Source organism: Molothrus aeneus, chromosome 1 (assembly GCF_037042795.1).
Source record: "Molothrus aeneus isolate 106 chromosome 1, BPBGC_Maene_1.0, whole genome shotgun sequence".
NCBI lineage: Eukaryota > Metazoa > Chordata > Aves > Passeriformes > Icteridae > Molothrus > Molothrus aeneus.
Window position 1 is genome coordinate 21,210,509 of NC_089646.1, and position 12,973 is coordinate 21,223,481.

At 41.8% G+C, this 12,973-nt stretch overlaps 1 protein-coding gene across 2 annotated transcripts in view; it reads left to right on the forward strand.

Annotated features, from left to right (window-relative positions):
* The window catches only part of RSU1 (Ras suppressor protein 1), a 102,168-nt gene extending 90,718 nt beyond the window's left edge, over window positions 1–11,450 (forward strand). For both annotated transcript variants that reach the window (XM_066562457.1, XM_066562538.1), the window contains exon 9: window positions 10,978–11,450. In XM_066562457.1, the coding sequence (XP_066418554.1) occupies window positions 10,978–11,080 (103 nt within the window). In that variant the 3' untranslated portion in view covers window positions 11,081–11,450. The remainder of the gene's footprint in view (window positions 1–10,977) is intronic.
* Window positions 11,451–12,973: the final 1,523 nt, after the last annotated feature.

Here is a 12,973-nt window from a genome sequence, read left to right on the forward strand (position 1 = left end):
CAACCCTTTGCTCAAGGTGTTAATGGCATGGAAAAATACTATGTGATTTTCCTGTTGTTTTAGAACCGCCTCCAACTGTGGGCAAGTTTGTTTTACAGAACAGAGCTTTAAGAAAGAGGACAAACTAAAAAAGAAATGGTAAACATTCAAGCAAATGTTACTGTCTTGTGTTACTCAGGAGCTGGTTCAGTTTGCTGATTGCTCAGTTTCAGTGTGGTCTGAGTAATGAAGAGCTGACTAGTAAGCCTCATTTGGAGTAATTCCCTGAGTACTTTGAAGCATAGCAAAGCCAGGAAAACTCTAATGAAAAATAATGGAAAGGTAGCTGGGGGCTTAACTTATGATCTCTGCTCATTACAGTAAGCGACATTTTCATTGCAGTGTTGCCATAAAGATTATTGGCTGCCACATAGCATAGGTCCCTCCTGGAAAGATTCTGGAACAGCTTTGTTGGCACAGTAAAAGCCATGGAAAATCACCAAAGATTTGCTTAAAACCCAGTGATTGTTTGCCAATTATTAAGGTTGTGATGCTTTGTTCAAAACTGGCTGGAAAATTAGGTGAATAGTCTGTATAATTTTGTTATGTGGTTTCTGAGGGACCATCTTTGGTCTTCCACAGTAAAGTTGTATAATTGGAAAACCATTGTATTGATATGTTTTGTTTCCATATAGAACTACTCATTCTTTGGCTCTCAATATTTCAGCATTTTAGCATATATGATGGCAATGATTTTGAAATTGGCTTTGAATCACCTTTTTCCTTTGCACGTATGTTGGTTTCTCAGAGCACAACTTACCAGGTGTCTGTAAGATTGACATAATTGGCATGTTTGTGCCACGTTGGGCAGGGAGTAGGTGAAAGGGCTGTGTTTGGGAACTGGAAAGACCTGCACTGACCTGTTAAAGCGTGTTCAAAAACAGTCCAAGAACAGCTTTTCTGCAAAGTGTATCCATTATGAGTTAAACAAAGCCAATTCATATGGCCAAGTGAAATTGCAATGTCTGAGATGTAGCACTTTGTAGGTGATACTTTGTGTCAAAAAGTGACATTTTCATTGCAGTGTTGCCATAAAGTGAAGTGAGTTTCCTCTATTCTTCACCCTCTTCCTGGTAATGGTTTACGCAGCTAAATCCAGTGTCCTGGAGGAACCAAGTAAAGTCCTTCACTGATGGCAGTGAGTAACTGCTCCATATCCCTGTTCTCCTGTCCTGTCAGTAGCAAGGCTGCCCACAGTCTCAGAACACGTTTATACACATGGCCAGCCATTGGGAGATTAGCATAATGGGGGGACAGATGGACACATAAACACAGAGAAGACAAACAGCCAGACTGTATTCCTCAATACCTTTCCCTGCAATGCTCTGGGAAGACCCTGTGTCAGGGATCCCTCTGATACCTGGCTCCCCAATCTCGATGTTTCAGATATCAAGCCCCCAGACCCAGTCTCATCAGCCTACATCCCCTGAGTCTTTCTGGAGGCTGATCCTGGAGTCCCTTGGTCACTCCAGTATATGGGAATCAGTCCATGCTATTGACCAGCTGATCTGTCTTGAACTTGAACATGCTGATGGGACGACATGTATGCATGCTGCCAGAACAGAGGGCACACTCACGTAGAAAACAGCTAGAAACAGGATTTGGGGAGGACAAAGTCAAGGTGATTTGGCACAGAGTTCTGCCAGTCAAGTGTTCTGACCTCCTCCTGCTTGCACACTGTTGACCTCATTTATTCCCTGCCTCATCCTGTCTCTTTTTCCCTGCACTTGTTCTCTTCTGTCATCCTTGGTCACTCACTTTCACTCTTGCTCTGTCCTCATAAGAACCTCTAAGTCCTATATAATCCTTAAATACTCTTGTTCAGTCCCAAAACTCTGTCTGAGCATCCCACAGTAAATCCTGTGCTCCCTTCACACAGTGGTCCGCAGAGCTCACAGAGCCTGCCGGAGTTTCTTGTGTTGGGTCACACAGATGGAATGTGTGACAGGACTGGGACTTCCTCCTTCCCCTTTGAGGGTCTCAGAGGAGGTGATTCAGACGGGTTAGTTTGGTTGAGTTCCCCACCTTGTCACTGTGTCCCTTGTCACTGTTCAATCCTTATGTTTATTTTAAGGATCTGTTGGAGAGCTGGCCCCGCAGGCAGTTGGGATGGCAGAGGCAGACACCCTGGGAGAGGTGTGTGAGCCAGCCCAGCAGAGCAGGGCAGCTGATTAAACCCTGTGTGTGGGAATTGCAGTCTCCTGAATGTTCTCCATGCTACTGCCAGTGAAACTGGCCATCCTCAGTGTGCAGCAGAGCAGGCTCAGATTAACTCAGACACTGCAATTTTGCTTAAAAAAAAGAAAAAGAGACTCTCCGTATCAGTATTTCCCCAGGGTCCCTTCTATACATTTTATTGGTACACCTTGTCTAGTTACTGGAAAAGAAATACATACCTGCTGGACATATAATAACTTAAAGAAAGTTCCTTAGCTTGCACTTAGCTATTTTTTGCCCTCTGTTTTCCTTTTTTTTAAATGTTAATCAGGTACACAGCAAAATGCATGTAATAAATCAATAATAAAGATTATGTAAGGGCATTTATCTGAGCAGTAGTGTAGCATTCAGAAAGGAAAGTGAGCACTGTTTTACTGAAGCCCAAAGGACTCCACGCAGACAACAACATTAAAATAACATAAGAATGAAGAATACTGTGCTCAGCTGTCTCCAGGAGGATGTCTGTGCTGCATGTCAGTATGTTTTCTGTACTGTGTTTGCTGCCTAACTCCAGGGTTAGTTTGAGATCAGGCAAATGGCCTTGAATGTTGTCCCAGCAACGTGGTTTGGGGAAATAGAGCAGCTATTGATTTATCTAACTCATGCTCACAAATTACGAATACATGAAGATAAGAGTTGGGCTGATACAGATCACTTTAGTAAACTGAACACACTTCTTTCTCACTTGGCTTGTCTTTTTCCTTCTTAGTGGTGCATTTTTATTTGCATCTACCTGTGCTGGCATCTGCCAAAGAAGCTGAGCATGCCCCTGCAGTTTCTGTGGCTCCTGTTTGCTTCTGATGAATTAGATGTAGGATGCCATTTGTTCTAGTAGATACCTCAGCCCTCAGAGTTTAAACTGATGCCTGCATCTGGCATGAAATTGTTTTTTCTGGTCCTAAGTAAGAAAACACTATTTCATCTATGGAAGCAAGTAGGAAAATATTCCACTGCAGTCCATGGCAGTTCTTACCCTTAAGAACTTCAGTTTCTGGCCTATGCTGTTTTTTCATGCCTGGCATGAATTCAGGGACTGGTCTGCACATGTGGGCTGAACAACTCATTGCTCCATTCAAAATGGAGCATGAGAAACGAGATCAGGCCTCCTGAATGTACTTGAAGATCTGAGTCCCAGGGGAGAAATCATGCATAATTGAAATATTCTGGTAGGACTGTCCACATGCAGAAGCGAATTGTTCTCTCCCTCGTGCTCTCAAGCTGCTGTTTCATTATACTGGCCTAGTTGGGGGGTGTTTTATCAGCATAATAGATTCCCTAGATGAAATCTTAATTCCTGTTTGTCTCTGTTTTGAAAGAAATAAGAATGAGCATGCCCTGTCCTTTCTGTCTTTGTGACAGTTCCATAGAGGCCCCCCTTGTGTGTCTCTCTGGATTTGTAGCATGGCTGAAGATTTTCAGTGCTGGGGTCCCTGGGTATGGGGAGAGGTCTTTCAGAAACGAGATGTTAGTGTTCCTTGTGCTTTCAAAATTGTGTCTGCCAAAAGCCATGCTTCTTGTAAGATCATTCAGGTTGGGTATGCAAAGTCATTAGCCAGCTTTGCAAATCTTGGCCTCTACATTTTCTTTAAAAGAAATCTTTTTTCTTTCGCTAGGCTTCTATGAGCTTCCAGCTGTGCTTCCCTAACAAGCCTCACATTTAGAGTACTTGCTTCAAAAGGCTGCTAGCCTCAGAGAATATAAGGAGAAGGCTTTCTTTTATTACTGTGTATTAATTAAAGAAATACCTAACACCTATTTGGAATTCCTTTATGGGAAAAGAAGACATTAGTTCCCCATAACATGCAAGATGGTGAGTTCAAAGAAGCAAGGATTAAATTAACCATTTTAAGAGCAAATGTGTCTGGCAGAATTAAAATTATGCATCTGTTGCCAGCCCAGTAGTAGAGCAAGTGTTTGTGAATCATAGTTACCTCAGCTCAAATCTCCCCTCACTGACACATCAGGTCTGGGATCTCTGAGCTGAGGCCAGAGATTCCTCTGGTCAGGGTCTGTCTCTGACAGTAACCTGTAGGGATAGAGGGTGGGAAATGTGGCATGTAGAGGTTGAGCCTTTCTTTTCTTCAGGTATTCAGAGCAGCAAATAGACTGGGGTAGAGGGGTCCAGTAGAAGGGAGCCCTGTGGAAAACTGAATGGTGAAGTAGCCAGTAAGAGACACGTGGGATTTATTTTGGAGGTTGCACATTCTACGCAGATGCTGAAACAGTGAGCTCCAGAAAGTTTTGGCAGAGTACTTTTTTTTGCTTGTTGAGATTTGGAGTGTTTTTAGGCAGGAATTCTGAGTAAGTCAACTTTGGACTGCGTGACTCAGCAGTCTCTAATGTAAGATAGCTAACAGCTTGTGAGAGTGCAGAGTGGGAACACAGAGGGAGTGGTTGGGTGGACTCCATCTAGCATTTTAAAATAGCTAAAGATGAGTGTCTGTGTGTCAGCTAGCTACCCACTGTCCTCTGTAGCTGGTGAAAATCTTTAACAGAGCAGTGCAGCTAAGAATCTCCCTGCAGACACTTGTACTTGATCACCCAGAAAGCTCTTTACTCCACTGGCTTCATTAGCCAGATCTCCACTGACTGGGAGAAATGGGCTTGAATCCTTAGCTCTCCACCTGTGCTGAATCCTCTTCTTCTTACCTAATCTGTGCTCCAAAAAATGAAACTAGCTAAGAAAAAGAAGGAGCTAATCCAAGATGGGAAGAGATAATCAGTTCCCCTAACGAGTCCCTATGGGGTGAAGACCAAAAAAAAGCATTTGAGGATATTAGGGATTTCTGGTGTTGCAGAAAGTCTCTTTAAAAGGTGAAATGCAGGACTTAAGGGGAATTAGGAAGAATAGTGACAGGCAAAGTCTGCAGGAACTTTGGGTTATGGAAGATAATTGAGGGAGGTGGAAGGAACAGAAAAATAACACTGGTTGTTACACTTGGGAGTATCTCAGGGCTGGGCTCTGGTGTGTATGGATTTGGGGCTGTCTGAAGCATTAAGCATCCCAGAGTGGCAGTGGGCTATAGAGGAAGGCACCCAAACCTAAAAATAGTGGAGCAGTTTCACAGCACATTGAGAGCTGAGGTTCAGTGGCCCAGAGGCTCTGGCAGCACGTGGCACTGCCAGCACCTGGCACTGCCAGCACCTGCCCCCTTCATTGAGCCAGTGCTGACTCCATCGTGGAGCAGGAGAGAGCTGCACAGCCAGGGACAGGCCAGAACTGAGAGGCTCTGAAGAAACTTGCAAGAGCTTCAGATGATGGACATTGCTGGCATTGCTGCCATCTGCTCTCAGAGCACTTGAAAACAAAGGGAAAAAAATTAGCTGAATAAAATGAATCACTTGTGTCTGGTTTGCCTTATTAAGAATCCTAAAGCTGCAGTTTGCTATTTGGGTGTAAGGAAAACAGGTACTGGTTTCACTCTCCCATGCAGTGTTCCTCTTCACTGAGATCTTCTGAGTTACATCACAAAAACTAAAAACATTATTGGTGAACTACCAATATAATATGATACTTGCATAGCAATTTTTCTCTCACTGGTACATTACTGACCAGTTAAATCCCATTATCTGTCCCTTTCCTGGGAGAGAGAATATGTGGTTTGAGGGGATGACATGTTAGCAGCTCCCACATAGAAAAGATCAGTCCCAGTCACTCAGAGGGGACACCAGAGCAACAAATTAGCTGTGCAAAAACTGGTGTGGCAAAAGCTCTAAATGCACTTGCACTGTGACTAGTGCAGGGTAGCCAGCATGTATCAGTCATGCAAGCACTTCTTTCAGCTTTGGGTTTGTAGTGATACCACCACTGATTCAGCCTTCCCCTTCTCCTGCTTAATCAGCTGGGGCTTAGGACTGTTCTGTTGAGGTCCCTGTAAATACCCACTTTGAGGCTTGGTCTGAGCACTAAATATCTGCCTGACTCTGAACTTCACCTTTTGAAAAATCAAGCAGAGCTGGAATATTTCACCTTTGTTTCCCTGATTACAGTACATGGCTGGAGGGAGCATGTCTCCAGGACCATATTTAGCAGTGTTGTCCTCTTTATACTGCATACTCACCCTGCAGATCTGTTACAGACATAAAGTGAAATACCAGTGTATTTCTCATGGCTCAGTCTTGAAATCCTCTTTCAAAATGCTTAAACTCAAAAAAATCAATGTGTGCATCAAACACTTTGCAATAGTTCCCTAGCTTACACAAGTTCTCTAGCCCATGGCTAGTGAGCATTTTGTTGTACAAGAGAGAAAAATTGAGGTAGTTGTGCTGAATTTGTTTTTCAAAGTGACTCTTTTGACCTTTATGAATTTAAGAATTTTAACTATGGTTCTGTTTTTAAGTTCAGAGATTTTAGTAGCAAGACTATATGCTTTCAAGTTACAAGGTTCCATGCCTGATCTTATGCTGTAAATTGCAACATTTAGCAATTTGTGGTTTAATTTAAAAGGATCACCTACTTTCCTAAATGCTTAAGTAATGTGGGAAGCTGAGGTTATTGATTCTCTCTGAATTTATTACAAGAAAGCTGTATCCACTCTCGCCTCTTGGGAATGCCTCTCTTGAACTGCATGCTTGCTAGTGACAGCTTAGACCCCTGATACATAACCAGAGACCTTGCCTAATATCCTTGCAACTACTTTAGGGAATTTTTATTAAGTAAAAGCATCATTAAAGTAGACAGAATGATGAAGTTTAATGAGCATCTTTCTCACTTGATGTTCGTTTTGCTGCTGCAGCAGCCATGCTGCTGTCATTTGTTACTTCCAGTGGGGCAGGTGCAGAATTCAGGAAGATTTTGTTCATGTTTACATCTGCATACAAAGAAACTTTTTTTTCATGAAAGATACTTTTAAAAATATATACAAGGAAAGAAAGCTTCTCAGAGTCTCTGTCTGAGAGCTTTCTGCACTTTCAGTCTTGTATGTAATCTCCCCTTTAATTTTTATGTAATGAGAAGTCTGCCTACTATACTGTAGCTGCTCGGTCTACAAAGGTTCTGCAGTTTGTGAGCTGTGGTTATAGTAGCCAGCTTCTGACTTATCAAACTGCAAACATCACAAATATTTGTTTGCACTCCAGATTTTGTCCTTCAGCAGAGGTTTTAGCCTTGAAGCTGTGTGTAGTGTTCTGCTCAGAGCTGTACCAGCGCTGTGAACAGATGAAGTTTCAAAATATCTAGTGGGAAGGCACTGCCATGAACGTGTTATCAGCACTTATCTCACAAATCTGCCTTGAAACCATAGCCACAGTCTGTGTCAAAATTCTTTTGTGTGTTTATGGAGACAATCTGCCTTGGCTAAGGGTCTGGTCATGCAAACAGCTGTGTCAAGGTGCCATCCTCTAGCACATCACCATCCGTCAGCTGAGCAGCAGAATTGTCTGTGGGCATGTCTTCAGCTGACCTCTGCTGCCCAGGATGATGTGCAAGTGTCTCTGCCTAACACATGTGACTCTGCATTCATGCAGAACAAGAGCATGTACCTAGTTTGTACGGCTTGGCTACAGCTGTTTCTGGGTCTTTCTACTAAGTACTGAAATTATTGAAGACTTTATGCAAACTTCACATCTTTTAAAACTAAAGGGTTATAGGTTCTTGTGAAAGTCAGATAATTGCTTCTCTGTGCAGATAAGCTCCATTAGTGTTTTTATTTTCCTTTTTTTTTTTTTCCTGAAGCTTTTTTTTCCCCTGGGAGTTATAAACCTGGTGTTTGTTGTTGTACCAGGAGTTAATTGCGAATTGTGAATTCTCTTTTCCCTAGTGTAACAGAAGGCAAATTCTGTCCCAGAGGCATTATTACAGTCATTATTGTATTTAAATATTGTTGTGAGACCATATGTCTCCTCATATCTGATGTGTGTAGACAGGAGAGAGAGACCCCGTGTGTGAAGGCTTGTACCATCTAAATATATCTGATCCTTGCTCTTTGACTAGCAGACTCCATGAAAGATTGTAAAGCACTCATCTTCAGTTGGGATAGCCATGTGCATTGAAACTCCTGTCATTTTGCCAAGGAAACTGATTTGATTTTCTTATTTCAAACCCAGTAATTACTTTGCTGGATGAAACTTAGGTGCTCATGCTGATAGAAGTGGTTGGATGTGAAAATAGGTTAAAAGAATGTCAAAGCGCTGTAGATGCCTTCAACTCATGTACATCTATTACTACCTATGTAGTATTTGCATGGGACAAAGGGAGTTGCTGGGGCATCAATAGCACTGAATATTGTAAGGAGCAGATATCAAAAAAATATCAAAAATATCTCGGGTCAGTTGGTATTTTTATTGCTTAATGCATGCTGTGGCTTCTGGACCTCTTTTTGTAGTCAAAAGGCATTACCCAAGCAGACTTTACCAGAACTCTGAAGTTCATTCAAAATTGTCAGTATTCAGATTTCCTGCATTTGGAAAGCATCTGTGTAGTCAGTAGAATTCCCACCACACCCTTTTTCTTCTGAGGTCTAACAGTCCACATGCTTGAGCATTTGCTCTGAGAAAGAAGGAAATGAGAGGTAGAATGAATGCCAGAAGGAGCACCTGAAAGGGAAACTTACAAAAAGTTTCCAAAGCAAAAAGGGGGAGCCTAAACCAACTTGATCAAAAGGAGGGTATGTAACACTTGACAGCCACTTAAGCTGTCTCAGTCCTCTTTGGGTTGGCACTAACAGGGCAAAGGAGCCGTGGGGCAGCAGGATGTGGAACACAGGACAGTGATAGGGGACTTCTGATCCTATCCACAAAAGATTTTTATGCTCAGATACAGTGAATCACTGGATTCTCTGTTAATCAGTGCCTTAAGTCCCACCTAGGGACTTCAAAAAAGCCGAAAACCAGCTTGAAGGTTGATTTTGTATTTACCTAACTAGTGCTATCTTGTGAGAGTTACAAAACTACTGCTGAAAGTGGTTCAAATGCTGCACTGCAATTCATTCAGAGCAGGATGCTGCTTGTTCCCTGACTTCTTCTATCCTGGGTCAGTTTCTGATGGCACAACTCCTTGAATTTTACTTCTGTGCTCTTCTGCTGTGATAGATTTTCATAATACTGAACCATCTCCTTCCATGGACTCCCTCGCTCAACTCACTTAACACCTTCCAAAACAGGAGTTATTTAGGATGTATATTTGATTAATACACATACTTGGATAAAATACAGCCTTGTGCTGCTGGAGCTCTGTCTCTTCAGAAATAAAATAAAACTATGTGTATTGTAGCTAATATGAAGCATGTAGTTATTGCAGAGGGTCAGGGCTCTCTGCTTTCATCAGGAAATGCCACCTGATCCCTTGTTGACAGTAGGTGATGGCACACATAAAATTTCAGTAAGGTGAAGTAATGTCATAGTTTACAGTTGTATTTTCCTTGAGCAAGGCTGTTTGGCTACAGTACACCTTGACAGCAGCCTGCTTAGCAGTATGATGTAAAACTTCAACTGCTGAGAAGGTGAAAGCAAGCACTGCCTCTTCACCCCACAAGAAGCTTTAATCCCATTCCACAGTCCAGGAATGCCAAGGTTGAAGTATCTTCCAGATACAGCAACATAAAGCTCAAATTAGGTGGTAACTTTTCGTATTCCGACATAGAATTAGAATAATAAATAGAATAGAGTCATAGAATCACAAAGGTTGGAAAAGACCTCCAAAATCATATGTAACTGTGACTTGGGAGAACAAACATGATCACTCTGAACATCCCCCCTTCCTTCTTCTCCCAGCTTTTTATGGTGAGCAGGATGTGGTATGGGCTGGGATATGCCTTGCATCAGTTGGGGTCACCTGTCCTGGCTGCATCTCTTCCCAACAACTTGTGCACTCCTAGCCCCCTCGCTGGTGGGCTGAGGAGCAGAAAAGGCCTTGGTTCTGTGCAAGCCCTGCTCAGCAATAACTTAAATATCCCTGCATTGTCAACACTGTTTTCAATGCAAATCCAAACCACAGCCCCATACCAGCCACTATGAAGAAAATTACCCCAAGCAAAACCCACAATGTGCATCTTCAAAAAGCACTTTATGTCAATAAGTGAAGTTAAGTTTGAGCTGTGTTTATTTTGGGTAGGTTTTTAATTTATTCTAATCAGGATTACTCATAAATTATCTATTAATTACTGTGTGATATTTAGCAAGATCCTTTCAGCCATGTAGTCCATTTAGCTTCACAGTGAATGCTAGCCATCTTAATTGTAGGATACTTTGTCAACATTTAATCAGTGGTACTTACTAATGTGGCATTGATGTGTTGGTATCTGTCCCAGTGCTATCAATCATGTGTGAGCAGCAAAGGCAGCTGTGACACCATTGCTCTCTGTCACATTATCAAGCCCCTGGGTTTTCTGGTTAGGGATGATGCTCACTTTGCTCTAAGCAGGCACTCTATCTCTCCAGTTCAACCCAATTTTTGTCATTGTCTACTTGAATACACATCCTTGCAGCCTTCTGAGCTTTAATCCCATAACTGCAGAATAAAGGTTGCTAGTTTCTGAAGGCAAAACTGATTGCTCCTTCACTGCTCCAAAAGCCTGCTCTTCCCTGATGTTACTCCCCTGAAAAGTCACAAAAACCCAAATGTTAATGACTGCAGCTTGAGAGCTAATAGAAAATTCAGTGTGTTGAGACAAAATAAAGACCTTTTTTCTTCCCTAGTAACTAGATGCTTTGTTTAATGTGCTGCAGAGTAAAAGTCTGTGTTTAATGGTTGTATCACAATTTTTTTTTCTCCTTTCCTTACAGTCTTTATGGCAGACACATGCAGGCAAACCCTGAACCTCCAAAGAAGAACAATGACAAGTCAAAGAAGATCAGCCGTAAACCTCTGGCAGCCAAGAACAAATAAGTGCCTGGCTTCTGCCTCTGTTTTACATCTGTTGCATTGGTTTTGCTTGTGCCTACAATATTTCTACACATCTTTTATTACGTATAAGAAAGCAGGGATTAGAATTAAAGGCAATTTACTATGTATAATGCTTTAGAAAATACTGCTAGAGGGGAACAAAATTACATATGCTCCTAACTATGGTCACATTTATGTAGCCATTTAATATATCACTGTCAAACATATTTTAGCTTTTCTATTTATATGTATATTAATGTCCTCTCTTCACATGTGTCACATCCTGTTAATATAGGGGATTTTGCACTTATATTATATGATATTAAATTTCATAGCATATTCCAAGTGATTTCAATAAAGTCCTTCATTTGTATTGCTGTTTAGTTTCTTCAGTAGGACTTTGAATAGGAAATTCCTTGAGGAATGTGTGTGTCCAGTTTCCTGTAATATGGTGATTTCTTCTGCAGGAATGTGGTAGCGTTTTATCTGATGGAAGTTTGTTAAAGTACAAAGCATTCTGTTCAAGCAAAGTTTTAATCAGTTTCTTTTTCTTTTTTTATGGTGCTGTGGACTGCTCTTTTTGCCTTGAAGGTTATTTTGAAATCAAGGAGTAGGGGAAGGGAGAGAGAAAAAAAAATTGTCTTTTTAAAGAGCTGCCAATTGCCAGACTCAGTTTGGGGAAGAGAACTTTGTCACTTGAAGAAACTCGTACTTCTGCCAATTTTTCAAGTGATTTTTTTTGTTTCGGCAGAAAACCCAAATAATGTGTTTAATCTCTGCTTAAAGTGCTTAAATTGAAGAGCTATTCCAAATGGCTTTTGAAAATGCCACAGGTTCTATATTTATCTATACAAAGCTGGCACCACAACTAAGCTCAGAAACTGCAAACATTTTAACAGCTCGACTAGTTTCAGGTTCTACCAAAGGAGAAGAAAAGCCTAAAATCTGCAGACAGTGTTTCCCAAACAATTTTATTCTTAGGAGAGCAAAAGCCAACAAGGGAACTCAAGGTACAAGAACAGATATTCATACCTGGATTGCTTGTGTCGAGACCTTCCTGCCCTTGATTTCCAATTTAATGAATTTCATACCTGAGCCACCCATGGCTGAGTGTCGGCTGCTGTCCCATCCGGCCAGCAAGCTGGGAAGCGTGCCCAGACTGCTGAGACAGGCCTGTTTGTTCAGGGGGAAAAGGTTTTAAATATCTCATGCTACAAGTGATGCCTGCTGCAAAAGCCAATCTGAAGTTTCTCTTATCAGCACCAGTCTCTCGAGTGCATTTAGGATTGCCCCAGCATGTAGGTAACATGGTTGCCTTAGTCTGGGAATAAATGTATTGACATATATTTTGCAACAGATTTTTTTTGAATTGGCAAGCAGAGCTAGGAAGTTGGCATCAAGCTTTAGACACACTTTAAGTGGTCTTCAGTACTTCAGAAGAATGAGGCAGTCTTGGTAGGCAGATGGAGAACAGTAAAAATGGTAGACTTGTCAGGAACAGTCAATTCTATCTGTTGCAAGCTGTGCATAGGATTTTCCAGACCCCTTAAGTGATCTGCCTAGGGAGCAGGTCCAACTGAAACAGGCCAGTGAAGGTGCTAGGTTGGATGCATGTTAAGAATTCACAGCAAAAACTGTGCCCCATCTGGAATGCACACAATTAAATGTGGTGTAGGGATTAACATGTGAGAGGGCCTACTGACAATAATAATCATGCGACAAAAAGTCCTGAAGAAATGTCAATGAAATGTCAGAAGATCCCCAAACTACTATTGCAAATTGGTTTTGGAACAAAATAAATAGCAAGGGCACATCTACCAGGAAGGAGTGAAGAGACTCTGGATCCTTCCCTGGAGCTGAATGCTACCCCAGCCCTGGAAGAGGGCACTTCCTCAG